General features: G+C 36.1%; 1 protein-coding gene across 5 annotated transcripts in view; it reads left to right on the top strand.

Moving 5' to 3' along the window:
* Positions 1-19,290, top strand: part of LOC106748737 (pleckstrin homology domain-containing family G member 5) — a 57,179-nt gene that overhangs the window by 27,030 nt on the left and 10,859 nt on the right. For all 5 annotated transcript variants that reach the window (XM_014627571.1, XM_014627570.1, XM_014627572.1 and 2 more), the window contains 4 exons: positions 2,554-2,690; positions 6,685-6,761; positions 7,005-7,275; positions 8,574-8,719. In XM_014627571.1, coding sequence (XP_014483057.1) covers positions 2,554-2,690; positions 6,685-6,761; positions 7,005-7,275; positions 8,574-8,719 — 631 coding nt within the window. The remainder of the gene's footprint in view (positions 1-2,553; positions 2,691-6,684; positions 6,762-7,004; positions 7,276-8,573; positions 8,720-19,290) is intronic.

Here is a 19,290-nt window from a genome sequence, read left to right on the forward strand (position 1 = left end):
TTTGTCAATCATTCCTTTGCCGTTCTTTACTGTTTGTCAACCATTCTTTTGTCGTCCTTTACCGTTCATCAACCTTTCCTCTGCGATTCTTCACCGTTCGTCAACCGTTCCTTTGCCGTTTTTTTTTACGTTTGTCAGCCGTTTTACCGTGCGAAACCTTGTTTATTTGCGCGAGAGCGTTAGGGGCGGATTACCGCGGGCGATCAAACGTGGGACGTCGGTGGGGCCTGTTTACCGACCGCTGAAGGAATACCGATCGTTGAAAGAATATCAACCTCTTTGGAAGGGGGGGGGGGGGGAANAGTACATAACATCAGTTCTTGCGCGCGTGACGTCAGCCCCCTCGTGACATTAGCCCCCGCGCCTACCTTAGTAGCATATTCGTTTTCGAGAGAACGGGTTTGCTTATACGTCACCTAGCAGCGCCCTAGCAGCACTATTCCCGGGTGGTCGGGGAGCGTCAGGGCGCGGTGTTGTGCGCCCTTCGGGGTGGTAATAACGAAGACTCTCGGGCGCTTCGTTACAATACAGTCGATGACTTGCCGAAACGTGGCTTAATGCAAAAATTTACAAAAAAATATGATAAATGGATAGTAAACATGTTTTCGAAAAATCCTGCCTTGACACTGCATCAAGGACAAGCAAAATTGAGAGAGAAAAGTTTATATATTTTCTGTAAAACTATACGACGCCGTCTCCGTGCTCATGATATAAAATGGCGGAATACAGTGAAGAAATATTTGTTTGAAAAGCATATGAAAACACGACTCGCTTGGGCGCACGAGAATATCGATCGAGATTGGAGCAACGTAATTTTTACTGATGAAACTTCTTTTTGGGCATGTGTAATATCCCACCAACCTGGTCTACCCACACCAATAAAGTAGTACAGCAGACTGTTAAACACGCAGTAAAGGCACACTTTTGAGACTGCTTCTCAGAACAGGGATTTGGTAAACTATACGTGTTTACACGCAATCTGAATGCGGAGAAAATATTGAAAATCTATAAAAAGGTTTTATTACCGTCTACCAATCTTGGTTTATGAAAAAAAAATGAAGACTAGATCCTGCAGAAGGATAATGATCCGAAACACCGGAGCAGGCTCTGTACTGAATGGAAGGAGCAATCTGGGATAAATTAATTGGATTGGCCATCACAGTCGCCCGATGAAAATCATATCGAAAATGTTTAGGCATATATTAAACATAAGCTTTGGGGAAGACAAATATTCAGTTATCTCGTTAGATATGGAAATGCTTGTCGTATGAATACGCTGTCAACTTAGTACAAAATATGCCTCGGAGATGTCAGTTATCGATGCCGATGGTGACTGGATATATTAATAATATAATTGCATTTTAGCTCTAAGCAAATAGAATGTATTTATATATTTCAAAATTTTCCGAACTCAATTTTTTCATAAATTAGACCGACCAAGCTTTTATTAGACAAACTATATGTCGGATTTCGATTATCATTTACATCAACCGTTTACTTGGTCATAAGAAACGGCTAATAATTACAGGTTCAGCCTGAGACATATATTTACAACCTACAATGTAATTAAGTTTCGGGCCATTTAGGTTAACATGTGTGTATATGTGTGTAAAAATTACGAGCCCGAAACTCAATTACATTGAAGGTTTGTAAATATATGTCTCAGGCTGAACCTGTAATTATTAGCCGTTTCTTATGACCAAGTAAACGGTTGATGTAAATGATAATCGAAATCCGACATATAGTTTGTCTAATAAAAGCTTAGTCGGTCTAATTTATGAAAAAATTGAGTTAGGAAAATTTTGAAATATATAAATACATTCTATTTGATTAGAGCTAAAATGCAATTATATCATTAATGTATCCAGTCACCATCGGCATCGATAACTGACATCTCCGAATAGGGCCCTATTCGGTTGGTAAAACAGCGCCAACTGCACTAGAACCGGCCTTTGCAGGGTCCTACTCGGTCGGTAAAACAGCGCCAACTGCAGTAGAACCGGCCTTTGCAGGGCCCTATTCGGTTGGTAAAATAGCGCGAACTGCGCTAGAACCGCCCTTTGCAGGGTCCTATTCGGTCGGTAAAACAGCGCCAACTGCGCTAGAACCGGCTTTTGCAGGGCCCTACTCGGTCGGTAAAACAGCGCCAACTGTGCTAGAACCGGCCTTCCTCATCTGCTTGCCATTTCCAAGATTTTTGTCAAAAAGTCGACCACTCTTTTGCTAATCAATCTTTTTAATTTCATAACAAATCTTCCCTTTTTTCATTCTTTCTTTTTCTACCACAGTCTTTCGCCACGAGTACTCGTTGTTTCTAAATAACGGTAAATCCGATTTGGATTGCAGATAGCGTGCAGATGTCCGCGAGTGGACAGGTAAATCGTAAATCGTGATTTTCGACGAAGCTGCAATTTTACCCGAGAGCCAAACTTAATTGCGCCATCACGAATAAATAAACACGACGCTAAAATGCACAGCGTTGAATTCTCGCCTTGAATTGCGGACGGGAGGTTACAAGAATTCCGTTCTCTCATATATTTAATGTTTTTACAGGGATATGCTGAATTCCCTCTGCGAGCGTCGCGGTGTCGATTTATCTCGCGTCGACGTTCTGGATAGTTTTTCGACGCCGCTACCACTGCTAACGACAGATACTTCTATTCTCGGTGGAAAGCAACTACGAATAGTCGGTGAGTCCCAGTGAATATTTACTTGTGAAAGAATCACAATGAAATGATGAAACTGAAATTAATTATTGAACGAAAAATTTATATAATAGCGAATAGTCATAGAAGAGAAAGAAGATATTCTCCTAATTATTTTAATTTTTATCGAAAAGCCGTGAATATTTTTAAGGAACATCAATGTTTTGCTGAAAAAAATGTATAATACCTAAACAGTAGATGAGTAAGACGGGTTCTAACCCAGGTCTGCTGAGGAGAGCGCGATGCAGGAAGGGGGGGGGGGGGNGACACGTGGGTTGACGTCACGCGGGGAAGGAGAAAGCTTGTGGACGCGCGGGGGCTGACGTCACGCGGGGGAGGGAAGAGATTGTAAGCATGCAGGGGCCGACGTCACGAGGAGGGCCAACGTCACGAGAGGGGCTGATGTCACACGCACAGGGACTGATGTTACGTTCTGTATTACCGACAGTATGTCGGTATTACCATCTTTACCCCCTTCAGCGGTCGATATTCATCCAGCGATCGATATTCCTCCTCCTCCATCGGTCGGTAAACGGATCCCACCGGCGACCCACGTTCGATCACCCGCGGCGATCCACCCCCCAACCGCGATCCTTTCCGTGTTCGTCCGCAGCGATCACCCTCACCTATCCGCGTTTGCCGGCCCGATTCACAACGATCCGCCCCCTCCGCTCTCACGCAAATAAACAAAGCCCCGCACGGCAAAGGAACGACCGACGAACGATAAAAAACGGAAAAGGAACGGTTAACGAACGTTGTTTAATGTTTTACGTTTATAATACTGCTACGAAACGTCTTACGTTCATATAATTCTGCGTATAACGTCTTTTCGAACGTATGCTAGGTAAGAATAGGAAAATTAGCCAGAAAGAAAAAAGGGACAAAAGAGCTCGAACCTTATCGTTTATCTGCTGTCCCAGCTATGCGTATTGTTCTTGTGATACGGCTGTTTCTACTAAGATGGTTACGTTATGATTTTTTTCGATGCGATTACGTATATATATAATAAGGAAGAAGAGTAAGCATAAGAGAAATATTCATTTTCTTTTTAAATTATAACAGTTTATTTTTACCAAATTTTATTAATTTGCAATGAAATCATGCACAATATTTTTCAAAGCACATGCCAATAGTTCGCAGTCAATAAGAGACTCGCTATCGAAATCGTCGCTCTCGCGTATCGTATTAGGAGTACAAATTAGTTCGATCTGTTTTCAAAAGATGGCTCTGGCTATTATGAATGTTTCATAGTGACAACTGATTTCGGTGGTTTCAGAGAAGTTAAACATCTGTCAATAATATTCAGTTTATATCGCTTTGAGTTTCATACAAAACGCCTGTTTTTTTACTGTGTTGAACATGTCAAATTTTATGTTAACTAAACAGCATTTGCAGAAGGTTTTAGTTTTCTGCTTTAATTGGAAGAAAAGTGCAGCTGAAGCGCATCGAATGCTTGTAGAAGTTTATGGTGACAATGCTCCAACTGATAAATCATGTAGGGAATGGTTTCGACGTTTCAAGAATGGTGATTTCAGCGTTGAAGACAAGCCTCGCTCTGGACAGCCAAAAAAATTCGAAGACAAAGAATTGGAGGCATTACTCGATGAAGATCCGAGTCAAACGTAAGAGGAGCTTGCAGAATCATTGGGAGTTACGCAACAAGCAGTTTCCGTACAATTAAAATCCATGGGAATGATTCACAAGCAAGGCAATTGGGTGCCAAGTTATTCTTCTGCATGACAACGCTCGGCCTCATGTCGCAAAAGTCGTAAAAAATTATTTGGAAACGCTCAAATGGGATATTTTACCGCACCCGCCGTATTCGCCGGACATTGCTCCTTCTGATTACTGGTTGTTCCGACGGATGCAGCACGATTTGGCAGGTCACCGGTTCACTTCTTTCGCAGAAATCGAAAATTGGCTCCTAACTTGGATCGCCTCAAAAGACGAGACATTTTTTCGAGATGGAATTCGAAAATTACCTGAGAGGTGGAGAAAAGTAGTAGTCAGCGATGGGCAATACTTTGATTAATCTGTTCATCCATTTTGTTCTAAAATAAATGCATTTTTTACCACAAAAAATTGGACCGAACTAATTTGTACTCCCAATGTATATTTAGCGACGTAACACAATTCAAGATTCTTAGACTCGTATAACATATATCGATGATATTAGTCTGTTGTAAAACATTTACAAATTTGTTAAATTTCATATCAAAAAGATGCGTATTTTCACATAGTCATGAATACACGTTCCATGCAATTGTTACGTCCTGGAAGAGGATGTGCGCAACAAACATCTCTTACTCGCGCACTAGCGAGGCTTAAACGTACTGGTAGGTCTGCAGATCAGGTCAAGGTCCGGAGAGGCCCATTTACTCCGATCACAGAACGTACATTAAGTGGTCCTTTATTCAGGTCAAAGAACTTAATCTCTTTACCTGGGAACTGACCATATGAGAGTGTTGAGAGGGAAATTTTAAGTGAGTTAATTATTAAAGTCTGTAATAAAAAGTTGGAATAGCCATTTAAATTTTTTAAGGTCATCTTGACATGTCATTCCAAAATCATTTCAAGGCCATAGAGACATTGTCATCCAGTATAATTTTTTTAATGCTGCATGTTTTGTCTCGAACATTATTTCATAATTGTTTTGGAGACAATTATTTTGGAGATAATTAGCCGTTCCTGAAATTTTAAACTACCCTATATATCACACTGCAATATAATATATATTACAAAAATATATTATGATATATCGCGTTTTAATATCTCAGCAATATTACATACTGTGTTATAGTTTCATCAAAACAGTACTTACACAATTCCATGTTAATATATGGATATATAAAACATGTCCACATATATTCGACGTTGATAATACGAGGTCTGTTCAAAAAGTATCGCGAATTTTGAATTACCGCGGGTTACGTATATTCGATTTTCGATTTTTTTGTGGCGTTACGTTGGTACTCATATCCCTCACTTATGCCGACAAGTTCGGCCATTTTGAATATCCAGTTAATCTTCGACAGCTGTTTTGCTTGGACGTGTTTTGGCTCGTCTTCGATTTTTGCCTATTCCAAAAAATGGATCAAAGAATCTAACAAAATTAAGTGCGCGGACGCATTCCGAATGTTGACTGTGGCATATGGTGAAGCTACCTTGGACCGAAGCAACGTTTATCGGTGGTACAAAATGTTCTCAGAGGGCCGAGAAGATGTGAACGACGAAGAGCCAAGTTCGGTCAAATGTGAAGGTTTTGCTTACAGTTTTCTTCGACTGCAGGGGCGTGGTGCATCATGAGTTCTTGCCACAGGGTAGAACGGTCAATAAGGAATATTACCTACAAGTTATGCGCAATTTGCGCGAAGCAATCCGCCAGAAACGCCCGGATTTGTAGAAGAACAAAAATTGGTTTTTGCATCATGATAACGCCCTTGCTCACACATCGTTGCTTGTGCGCGAATTTTTGGCCAAAAACAACACACTAATGATGCCGCAGCCACCGTATTCCCCAGACCTGGCCCCCTGTGACTTTTTCTTGTTCCCGAAACTGAAGAGGCACATGAAAGGACGACGCTACGCTACGATTGAGGAGATAAAGACGGCATCGAAGGAGGAGCTGAACAAGATCACAAAAAATGATTTTTTGAAGTGCTTCGAGGATTGGAAAAAACGTTGGCACAAGTGTATAATATCTGATGGGGATTACTTTGAAGGAGACAAAATAGATATTCATGAATAAATAAATAATTTTTGAAAAAACACAAAATTCGCGATACTTTTTGAACAGACCTCGTATATGTATTGACGTAATATTATAATAGTAAAGTACCATTTTAATATCTAAAATCACGTCAATACGTTCCGTTTAAGTCACATAAACATCAGCATCATAATCACGTAATCATTCAAATCATTTTGACGTTGTCTTGTTAACTAGAATACGTCCATGATTTCCATTTTCTTGTTTCAGTTAAAGACGAAAGAACGAACTCTCGGACGTCGAGTCAAAAAGGGAGTCAAAACGTGTCGCTGCGAAAAATCAGTGGGGTAAGTAGAGCTCAGTCTTTCATGCAAGAGGTAGAGAAAACTGGAACTGATTCGCGAAAGGGATAAATATCTTGTGTATTTATTGTGTGAAAGAAACAATAAGAAAGAAATCGCAAAATATTCCTTTTAAAACAGATGTATTTTTTTTATAAATTTCGCTAAAATTGGGGGGGGGGGAAATATATATATATATATTTATATGGTGACCAGTCTCATTAATCAAAGGTGATTTTTCATCGATAGAGTTATCGGTGTCGAAGCGGTCGTTTCTTCAGCGTCTCCACCGAGGACTCGAGTGTCGACTCCGAGGTAGGCGCGTGTACGACGTTCGCTTCCAGCCGGAGTTCCACTGGGGCTACGGGACTCAAGGCCAACAAGCAGCGTTGGAGTGGGTTCTTTACCAACACCAAAGGTACCAAAATGGACCTTCTAACTGCCCAACTGGATGAATATAATAAACACGGTGTGCCGAAGGACATTTCTTTGCATTACGACTTGGCGATCAACGAAGAAGGTATGCTTCCAACATTCACCTCTCTCCTCCTTTTCTTCAATATATATTCTTCTCTGCTCTGTGCTTAAGTTTCCACCCGAAAATAAGCGACATAAGTTCGAAGAGTGCTGGAAATTCTTGGAAACCTTGTACTGAAATGCAAATTATTACGCAATTATATGTTCGGTTGAAATAATTAATCCCTAAACCTGTTTTATTAGCGAAATCTGCTTAAATTTTAACAACATATTTGTTATGTCCTGCGTACTTCACAGATAATGAACTTTTCTTTCTTTCCTCATTCTACCTCTTCGCTCTCTCTACATTGGGAAACAAATGCATTTGGCCGAGCGGCACCCTATAATAATAATAAGATTAGAAACCTAGCCCAAAGAAATCGACCGAATATGGAAAGACGTTGGTTCGTCATGAAACGTCACGAGTCAACATTTTCTCACGGGAGATAATGCACCGCCAGAGTCAGAAAGATTATACGATCCTAGAAAATCAAAGCGTCCAATATTCTATCTTCCTGTTATAAACTGGTGCAATTCATTATCATCTCCATATCTAAATCACGTGTTACGTCCTAGAAGAGGATGTACGCAACAAACATCGCTTACTCGCGCACTCGCGAGTCCTAAACGTACTGGTAGGTCTGCAGATCAGATCAGGTCAAGGTCCGGAGAGACCCATTTACTTTGATCACAGAACGTATGTTAGGTGGTCCTTTATTTAGGTCAAAGAACTTAATCTCTTTACCTGGGATGGGATGGATGAGAGGACCATATGAGAGTGTTGAGAGGGGAATTTAGATTTAAGTAACTGAAAGGAAGTGAATAAATAATTTTAACAACTTGGTTAAATTTAGGACATTTTGAATAAAACAGTTTATTAATTATTATTAATAATTATTATTAATTATTATTATAAATTATTAATTATTATTATTAATTATACTAATAACATAGTTTGGTTCTCACACGGATAAATAATAGTGGTAAATTGATGAGAAAAGTCATTGTAAAAGATACAATATTTAAATAATGAAAGGGTCAGCTAAAGTTAAACGATGAGATATATGTGTTAACATTAAACAAACTTTTATAAGTCTTTTATTGGAATAATGCAAATACAAGATGAAGATTAAAAATTGGCGAAATCTGTGCGGACCGGCTGGGACGAAATTGCGAATACGCGTGGACCGCAACGGGTTAATCATCTAATCTACTTATTTGTTTCCACTTATGCAATCTGAATGACGTATTCACTGCTCACTACAGAGACAATAGAAACGCATTGTTGTGATATTGTTTCAGCGCTATACAAGTTAGAGGACGACTGGCGCCACATTGTAGAGAATTCCGACCAACTCACGGAGAAGCAGCAACAGCAACAAACCGCTCTCTGGGAATTAATACAGACTGAAGTAGCCTACATTAAAACATTAATGGTCGTGACCGACGTAAGTGCGGCATCGTAAGTGATATTTTCCATTTTGTCCCGTATTTGAAGTCACATCAGCCCGATCGGTTCCATTCAAAGAGATTAGATCGGATCCAATCAAATTGATCAGGTGAATGATATCCTTTGATGCTCTTTTATGAGTAAATTTAATAAAAATATAAAATTACCAGGAAGAATGTTTAATTTTTTGTTTTCTTTGACAGTGAAGCAGTCATCTTTTACGACAAAAGTATACAAGTGTTGCAAAATCATAAAGAGATGTTAAAGTCGACGATATATTTGATAAATGTCAATAATATGAAAGCGATTTTAAAATTATTATGTTACATAACAATTACACAGTCATGCTAGAGTAAGCTAACCTATTTCGGAGCAGTACCTGTTTCAGAACACTAATTTTTCTGGTGTTAGCCGTCACGCAATGTCAAATTTTGATGTTGGTAGCAAAAAGCATCATACATAAATGTTGTAATATAAAGAAAAGTGCAGTTGATACACAGAAAACAATCGACAATAATATATGTTTATTACTGATAAGAGAAGTTCAAAGTGTAAAATTCAAGTGTAAAATTTTTAAAAATTTGAAACATTGCATAAGTATAGAGTGGATGGACCTAATCACGAAAACAATTTTTTTTAACGACTAATATTCGGTTTTAGAGACACAGTACCTTCTTAAATAAAATTTGTGTTAATGTTCCTAAGCGAATATCGCCGAAACAATGCGAAATATGAAAAAATGTTTCGAATCAAAGTTTTATAATTTTGAATGTACCTTTACAACAGCGTAATTAGATTTTTCGAAAATATTAAATTTTTCACGTCTTCCCTACAACTTATCTTTCTTTCTTAAATTCTTAAAATTTTCTCGTAACTAAATTAAAATTTATTTCATGCCAAATTCAACCATATATAATAAAATTGTATTCCGTAAACATATTTATAAGAAATAAGCTGAAAACACCCCTATTGGCATATTATCAATTTTGTCAGCTCGCTACTTAGCTATGACCACTATGACAGTTTCTGTTTCTCTTCCTCGCTCTGTAATTTTCCGCAATACAAGATAACGATGAAACAAATATTTGTAATAAACCTAATCACGTAAGTATTTTTTATATATTGGTTGTACAAGTATGACTTTACGGATTTTCAATGGATGACGAAAGTCGTACTACAAGCATTATGTTGAAGTTGGCAATACATATGCTTGAAAGATGTGTACGCATCTTTAAAACGTAGTACATGTCATTTGACTGAAGTATAAACAACTATTATTTTTATCGCATTGAAAATGTCGAATTTTCTATCAGAAAAACGCCATTTAAGGGAAGTTTTACTTCATTATTTTTTTCTAAAGAAAAGTGCAACTGAAAGTCATCATTTGCTTGTGGAAATTTACAAAAAATATGCTTCATCGGTAAGCATGTGTGAAAAATAGTTTAAACGATTCAGAAGCAATGATTTTGATTTGGATGATAAACAGCATAGAAAACTACCGAAGAAATTTGAAGATGCACAGTTGGAAGCATTATTTGACGAAGATGCATGTCAAACAGAAAAAAATTGCCAACAACATTAAATGTTACTCAACAATGCATTTCCTTATATCTGCATGCAATGGGAATTATTCAAAAGCAAGGAAGCTGAGTGCCACACAAATTAAAAGGAAGAGACATTAAAAGAAGAAAAACCATGTGCGAATTGTTGCTGCAACAACAAAAAAGAAAAAGTTTTTTACATCGAATTATTATTGGCGATGAAAAGTGGATTTACTACGACAATCCTAAATGCAAACCAGCATGAGTTACCGGACAGCATGAGAACCCGGTGAACCAGGTCCATCAACGCGAAAACGAAACATCCATGGCAGCAAGGTTATGTTGTGTATCTGGTGGGATATAAAGGGTGGTGTATTATAAGCTATTGCAACCGTCTGAAACTATCACTGGTGAACGGTACCGACTATAATTAATATGAATTGAACCGAGTTCTGAATGAAAAACGACCGGAATTGGAGACATAACGAGATAACTTTACAGCATGACAACGCCAGACCACATGTTCATGGATCCATCAAGAATTATCTAGAAGAAGTAAACTGGAAGATTCTACCTCACCCGCCATATTCATCAGACATTGCTCCCTCAGATTACTATGTGTTCCGGTCCATGGTGTCGGCCCTTTCTGGAGGGCGGTTCAGTTTTTATGAAGAAATTGAAAATTGGCTTGATAACTGGATCACTTCAAAACAACCAGACTTCTACCAGCGTGGAACTAAAGTTAGGCTTCCGATGGAGCATACTTTGAATAAAGTAAAAATGATTTTTGTGTTTCAAATCAATGCGTTTTTATAAAAAAATTCGTAAAGTCTTGTACACCCAAAATTACATATTTTATATATAATACAGTAGTCGAAGTATATCGTAAGAGAAAAATCAAAGTTATTGATTAAATAATTTCTGAACTTTGATAAAAAAAATTAAAGATAATCGTCTAGAATTATTCAATGCAATGAAATAAACGGATGCAGTAACGTATATGTAATATTTTCTGTTATGCGCATCATTATATTTATGAATGATATTGTGAAAATAAATAGATTGCGCCTAATACAGTACCAGATCGATTTACACATATATTATCTTATATTATCCGTAAGTAAATCCAGACAAATCAGAAAATATAAAAACATACATATGTGTGTATATACATATAAAAAAAAATATATATATATACATATATATACAAAAAATATATATATACATATATACATATACATATATACATATAAAATATATATNTATATATATATATATATATAAAGGATAAAATTAATTATATAGTCTTAATTACGCAGTAAATTTGTCTGAACCATTTTTTGTTACTTGTTTCGTTTTCAAGATATTCCGTTGTTTTCATTAAAATAGGACCATTCTCCTGGGAAAAAATGATTATGTATAATTATTTATATATAATCTGTATACATACTTGATATGATTTTCGTCGATAATTTTGTAATCTGGTAATATGGAGGCACAAAATAATAAAGTAGTGTGCATCTGTGAAGTATCCCACTGTGAAGTGCCGTACGCAAAGAATGGTGTTTCTTATCGAAAATAAATAATTTTTGTTTTTTATAAATTAGTTTTGCCGTATATTTATTAATAATTTTTTTGTTCACAGTTTTCTTTTCTTATTAATAACCCGGGAAAAAAAGGATCGTATATGAAATTTGTTCATATAAGACTACATATATCACATATGTTCACAACGAAAAAATACTGTTGTTTACAAATTATATGCAAATACAATAATCATAATCGAAGTAAATGCTTCTAACTACATGTGCTTCTGACAATACATGATATAAACATTTAATTAAATGACATAACATCATTTTTTTCGTATAGACATATATAATCACATATATAACCACATGTATGGGCAAAATTCACATATGATTTTATATAATTATATATAATCTTATATAATCATTTTTTTCCCGGAAAGTATATAACATGTAAGATAGATATTTCGGTAACTCGAATACGCCCTCGAATGCGCTCTGCTCCTCAACACTTATAGCAATTATTAAAAGCTTTTTGATCGAGCATGAACTCAAGAACCTTCACGTGAACATAAAGATTAATAATATTTTAAAATATAGATAATTAAACTTTATTCATAAAATCTTTTGTAAAAGATAATAAATATTAAATATTATATATTAAACGTAACATTTAAAATTTATCTTCATCATCAAAATTGGAGAAATATTTCCATATGTTTTTTTATAAAATGTGATGGTAATATAATAATAAAATTGTTTTACATACAATATATTTTAAAACATTTTATTTAACAATAAACCACAACCATATATAAAATATATAAAAAACTAATGTAGGATCTCATGCCTAAGTAATATAACTTTTCATATTATTTTCCATAAATATTTTATTTTTACAGAAATAAAATGTTATATTAATAAAATATCACTTATTTTATATAATTGTTACAATAATGGCATTGTTCAAAGTACTGTTCAAGACAAAAGTAACTTTTGCATCATGCATAACATGTAAAAGCCATTTTACCATCAAATACTGCATTTCGATATATATATTTTTCTTCTTTAAAATAACAATAATTGATTGGATTCTCAAATGTTTCAGGCCGTGTTGATGAACAACCACTTTTTTACTAACTATATTTAAATATGATGGGAAAAATGATTTATGGAGAACAAAGCAGTACGTGCGTTTCACGTGACCGAAAGGTATGAGAGTCACAAGTTTCATTACCATTATTGAAAACATACAGTCATGCCATCTAGGCCTGCCTAGAGGGCACTTCAATAAAAGTCCATCCAATGATATTGCAGTTTGCATGGCTAATGTTATTAGAACGACAATACAATATCTCTAAGTTCAAACTTACATTCCAATATCCCCTCTTGAGCACAATATCATGTTCGCATATACATTATTTTATAGCTTTAACGCAATACAACACACATTTTGTATCTATCATATCTATATTATAAGCTAATTAATCTTATAGTTTACGTTTATTTATTTGTGCCTATTAAACCTAATTGTTTCGCATGGAACTTAAACTTTGGTTTCGGTAATGCTTTTGTAAATATGTCAGCTGTCATTTCATTTATGTTTATGTGTTTTATGCATATGGCTTTATCATTTATAATTTCTCTAATAAAATGATATCTTACGTCTTTCCCTTGTCTTTTCAATATTTATATTTTGCTGCAAAATAACCGACTTTATTATATACGAAACATCTTTTCACTTATTTTATTTCTTTGCCTTGCTTTGCGCCTGTTTTCAAATAGAATGCTGCTTCTTGTTCGCCGTTACTACATCCTGAAATTGACTTTACTTCCTGTAGGAGCTTTTTTTTACTGCATCCGAGGTGATTCCCGTCCCTTAGCTCTCTAATCCCATCAACATCGATTTATACTCATCAGGTAAGCCAGAAAGCATAAGGGCTGCTATATCGTCCTTTATCTCGAAATTTAATTCCATCATTTTGAATGTTGCGCTCATTATTTGGTTAACGTAGATTTTTACTAAGCTGCAATTTTCCAATTTTATTGAAGTTAACTTTCTTAGCAGTCCTACCTTGAGCATAAATACTGTATCTTTGAATACGTTTTTTTTTATTTCGTCCAGGCATCTTTCAACATAATCGCATCCATGGTTGTAATTTTACTTCTCTACGTTCAGTATAATTTTTGCCCGAGCCTTGCTCATCTTCTTGGCGTCTTTCATATACTCTTCATCGCCTGTTACGTAATCCTATAAATCTCGTAGATACGTTTCCAAGGCGAGTTTCCACAAATTATAATTTTCACGCCTGAATAATCTTTCGATGCTATTCATAGTCACCACATTTTCCATTTTCGCGACACGTCTTCATGGGTGCAACTTTAATATTAACTGTTTCACTAATAATTGCAATATTTCCCGGGAATGATTACTGCACTATTTCCCTTTTTTTACTAGCAGTTGACCTTATGGGCGATTTCCTGGGCACATAACATGATTGGAAAAAAATGATTTATGGAGAAAAAACAGTGCATGTGTTTCACGTGACCGACATAACTGAAAGGCATGAGAGCCACAAATTTAATTACCATTATCCAAACATACAAACATGCCGTCTAGGACTGCCTGGAGGGCATTCCGATAAGAATTCGCCCAATGATGTTGCGGTCTGCATGGCTAATGTTATTAAAACGACAATAAAATATCCTTTAAGATCAAACTTACGTCTCAACAAAATAAATTCCGAAATCTTGGAGAAAAAAGTTGATTATGTGTCAAAGACTGTAATTTTATAATATTATTGCGTAAATATAAATTTATATCTTAGTTATATAAAATAACATTACCAGAAAAGATTTGAATAAAATTGTTCCAGATTCTATAACCGAAAACATCTAAAAGTTGTTGAAAACATCTAAAAGCAGTTATTTTTTGGTTAAAATATTTACTTGTTTGTCCTTCGGTAGAAGTTCTCTTAAGGCTCCTGCGTACTCAGCCAAGAACTCCACATTTACGGTGGTGTCATAGTCGTAGTGGTAGGAATCAGAACCTTGTCCATCGTATTTATCGTGTGGTAAAAGCGATTCCGTGCTAAGTCCAAGAGAATGGTTCCGTGCTAAGTCAAAGAGAGGGGGGAGTTAGACAGAACGGACAATAGTGATGTGATGTCGAGCCCGAGCTCGCCAGCGTATTCCTCATCTACTATGCACACAGACGCAGTCCGTTTGTGTGCATAATAAAAAAGAACGCTGGCGCACGCTAAGACAGACAAGTTTTATATCTGTCCTTGTCTCACCATCGACGAGCTGGCACGCACTAGCGGCAGTCTTATGAACCGTCTCGTCCCACTTCTCTATTTTTAAGTAATGTATTGCCTGAGGAGAAAAGTACTAGCAAACTGAGACTTGAAACAGAGATGTTAGATTGCAGCCTTTGGTAACATGAAACGTGCCACACAAACTCCGAGCGCACACGTACGCGGCGCGCACGCTTGTGCGTGGCACGCTTCATGCTACCAAAAGCCGCAATCTGGCATCCTTGGTTCGTATTATAATTTTTTTAAATAATTCGTGCCGTATTTTCGCAAACTCCGACTTTATTTTTCAATAAGATGAATATATTAATTAATCATTGAAATATTCTCCGTTCACATCGATGACTTTACTCCATTTATCGGGCAACTTTCGGATTCCATCGCGATAAAAACTTGGTGGCTTTGAAGCGATAAAGTCATTGACGAAGTTTCGAACGTCTTCAATTGAGTCAAAGTGTGTATCCGATAAGGAATGTTACATCGACCAAAACAAGTAGTAGCCTGAAGGGGCTATGTCTAGCGAATGTCTGGCTTTGTGAGGAAGACTTTCCCAGCCCAAGTTTAAGATGGTTTCCTTCATGGTTTCTGCTGTGTGCGGCTTAGCATTATCATGGAGTAAAATGACCTTACGATTGCTTTGTCCAGTAAATGACTGTTTTTCCTCAATTGCATCGCTCAAACAGATTAATTGTGGTTGATAGAGCTCTGTTTTAATTGTATGACTTGATTCGAGAAGCTCATAGCTCATAGTACGGCACACCCTTCTAGTCCCACCATATGCGAAGAAAAACCTTCTTGGCGAAACGTTTAGGTTGATATCGTTTTGCTGTTGATGTCGTCGGTTGACCAGGATCCTCCCATGATTTTTTGTATTTAGGATTATAATATATGATCGATTTTTCGTCGCTAGATTTTATGCAAAAAATCCTTTTTTTGCACTCTGGCAAGCAAAGAAATGCACGTTGTCAACCGACAATTTTTGTTGTCAACAGCCAGCTTATATGGAACTCATCTTCCTTCTTTGTGAATTTTTCCCAGCTGGTGCAATCAAACTGAAAGCGTTGGTTGCATCATTCTAAATTGCTCAGCAAGTTCTTTTTGTGTTTGAATCGGGTTCTCATCGAGTAGGGCCTGCGGCTCATCGTTTTTAAACTTGCGAGGCTGCTCAGCATATAGTTGATCATCAACGCTGAAATCACCGTCTCGAAAATAACTAAACCATTTTCTGCACGTTCTTTCATTCGTTGCACCTTTCTCGCAAGTGGAAAAAATTGACTGCCTCAGAAGCGTTTTTATTGAGATTAAACACAAAACGTATGCAGTAACGTGTGCAGTGTGAATGTATTCTCTATCGTAGTCCATGATATTTGCTACTGATTTTTAAGGTTATGTTCCTTAAATGTCAAACTACATGGTATATTTCAATCTTGAATGTCAATATTTTAAAATAGCAAATGGGCGTGATAATAACTTAAATTCAAATGATGTATATTTTTGTGCAAAGCGGCACGAATTAATTAATACACCTAATTAATATACCTAATATCTATCAAAAAAATAATTTATTATCGTTTCCTGCAATATTAACTCAAATTTTATTTATTTCTTGAAATCAGAAATAGTTGTATGTAAATCCGGAATTGTAAATTACCCATAATATACAGTTTGTTCTATAAGAAAGCATACGGTAGCATATCGAGAATATGCAACCTAAAAAAGACTTTAATATATTAAAGTAGATACAAAAAGATATTGCACAATTACTTAATAATGGGTCCAGTCGCCTCTTTGTCAATAATAGCTTGACATCTTCTTGGCATGCTTTCGACTAATTTTTGAGCATTTCAAGTAGTAAAGAGCGCCATAACTTTCTGATTCTGGTCCACAACTGCTTAAAAGTAAAGATAGATTTCCCTCTTAGTTTGTGCTTTATGTAAGACCACATATTCTCAATTGGATTCGCATCTGGGAACGATGCAGGCCAATCCATTGTAATGATGCAATTTTCAGCTTTCCATTCTTTGCAAAGGCGACTCTAATGTTAGAGGTCGTTATTTTCCTGAAGCACCCAATTGTTTCTATTTTTTCCATAAAATTTTTCAGTAGATGTTAACAAACATTTTTGATAAATATAGCGCATTTTTTTTAATGTTTAGGTTATTAGTAAACAAATAGAGGCAACCAAAACCACGCTTACAGAAACATCCCCAAACATGGATCTTAAACGGACGCTTAACTGTCCGCTGGATGATCTTATTACTTGGGACTGACCAGGCTTTTCGTATAGGTAAGCATGCCCTAAAAGAAGCTTCCTCCGTGAAGATAACGTTGTCCCAATTTTTACTCAAATTTTCATGAGCCCATGCCAGTCGTCTTATGACATGTTCTTATGCCAGAAGAGGCTTTTTAGTTGTGGAACGATATTTTATGTTCTATTCATATAAACGACGTCTTATGGTGTTTATTCCAGCATTTATACCCTTTTCACGAAGTTGGTCCCGAGCTTGGCGTAATGTTAACATAGAGTTTCGTTCAAACAGAAGAATGATCGTTTTGTCCTCTCTCGATGTCGACGCACGGGTTAAGCCTCTTCCTGGCAAGTCGTCAACATTCCTTACTCCTTTGTACTGTTTCACCCACTTTTGAGCGAATGGATTTGATTTTCTAATCACTTTTGAAGCCTGAACATACGTTAATTTTTATCCTTTTGCATGTAAAACTAAAAACCTCGTAACGTTTGAAATTTTGCACTGATCTTGAAAATGTTCACTCTAATCAAACCGTAACGTTGGAATGACGACAAAGCATATATTGTGCAAAAAGGTACACTCCAAGCTTTCCAACGTCATAAAGTAGATAGCACTATGGCCAACCGTTTTGTATTAAGGTCGTATACTTTCTTGTAGAACAGACTGTATGCCTGTCTCTTTCTTCGACTTTTATCAATTATATTTTGCTCTAAACTATTCGTATTTCTCTTTTATTGTAGAATAAAATCATTGTATAAAATATTCTTTAAAAATTAAGTGATCTTGTTTTCCAGTGTGACCCTAAATGTTATCAATATCCCTTCGTACAATATTTGCCTAATATCTCCCTAAATTTTATCGATTTAAGGTTGTTTCTTTTATTACATGTTTGTTATATTTGTTATGTTTATTATGTATAAATTCAAACTTTCCATTGATCAGTTTTTTACGGTAAGTTTTGGTCTGAAATAGGTACATGAACTTAATTCAGAACATCTTTAATCTCTCCCATAGTCTTTAAAAATGGGAAGAATATTATTTACTACATTTTCTAGATATCATAGTTTAATATTAGGTGTACAACTTAATTCTCGACCTCTATATTTAATCAACTACAGCATCTATTTAAATTAAAATTTTTTTTCCGCCGTATAGTTGTTTTAAAATATCACCCTTCAGCTTTTAAACGATATATAATAATTGACTATACTGCTGATATAATCTCAAAAGGAATATTGAAAGCGATATCATTCGAAAAGCAGTATCTGAAGCACTGCCTCCTTTTTGGATTCTGACTGAAGAAAAATGCCGCCGAGGTTAAAGAAATAATTTGCTCGAACTTAAGTGAAAAAATTGTGTCTTATAGCACGTGTAAAAAGTAGTTTCTAAAATTTATTAATTATCATTATTTTAGTTTTTGAGATATTTGTTTTCAATCCCACATATTTGCTAACCTCATTTACTTTAGATATCAAGTTAATAATTTCCTCTTCTGATTCTTCAAGGAATGTTGTATCATCCGCATAACGAAGGTTCGATATTTTTCTTCTTCCAGCACCAATTCCGCCCTCCCATTTGTATGTGGTCTTCCAGATGATCCATTCTCTGTACAGGTTGAACTTAAATTGTATATCTAATATACAAAGGTGATTTGATAAATAATTTGGTTTGCATATTAATAAAAGGCGACAGCGACATTTGTATATGTGATCGTAAAATGTCCTTCCTATGGATGAATTTCTATGGTCACAAGTCATTCTGACAGTAATTTGTTGTTTGACAGTTGCTTAAACAGAAGTGTTTCAAGTGACAATGAAAAATGGAATTCGTGGTATGATTCAATTCTTTTTTCTGGAAAGGAAAACAGCGAAGGGAATTTATAAGAGGATTTCCCCCACATTGGATGACTCATGCCCTTCTTATGAAAGGTTCGACT

Source organism: Dinoponera quadriceps, unplaced genomic scaffold (assembly GCF_001313825.1).
Source record: "Dinoponera quadriceps isolate SergipeBrazil2010 unplaced genomic scaffold, ASM131382v1 scaffold3127, whole genome shotgun sequence".
NCBI classification, from domain to species: Eukaryota; Metazoa; Arthropoda; class Insecta; order Hymenoptera; family Formicidae; genus Dinoponera; species Dinoponera quadriceps.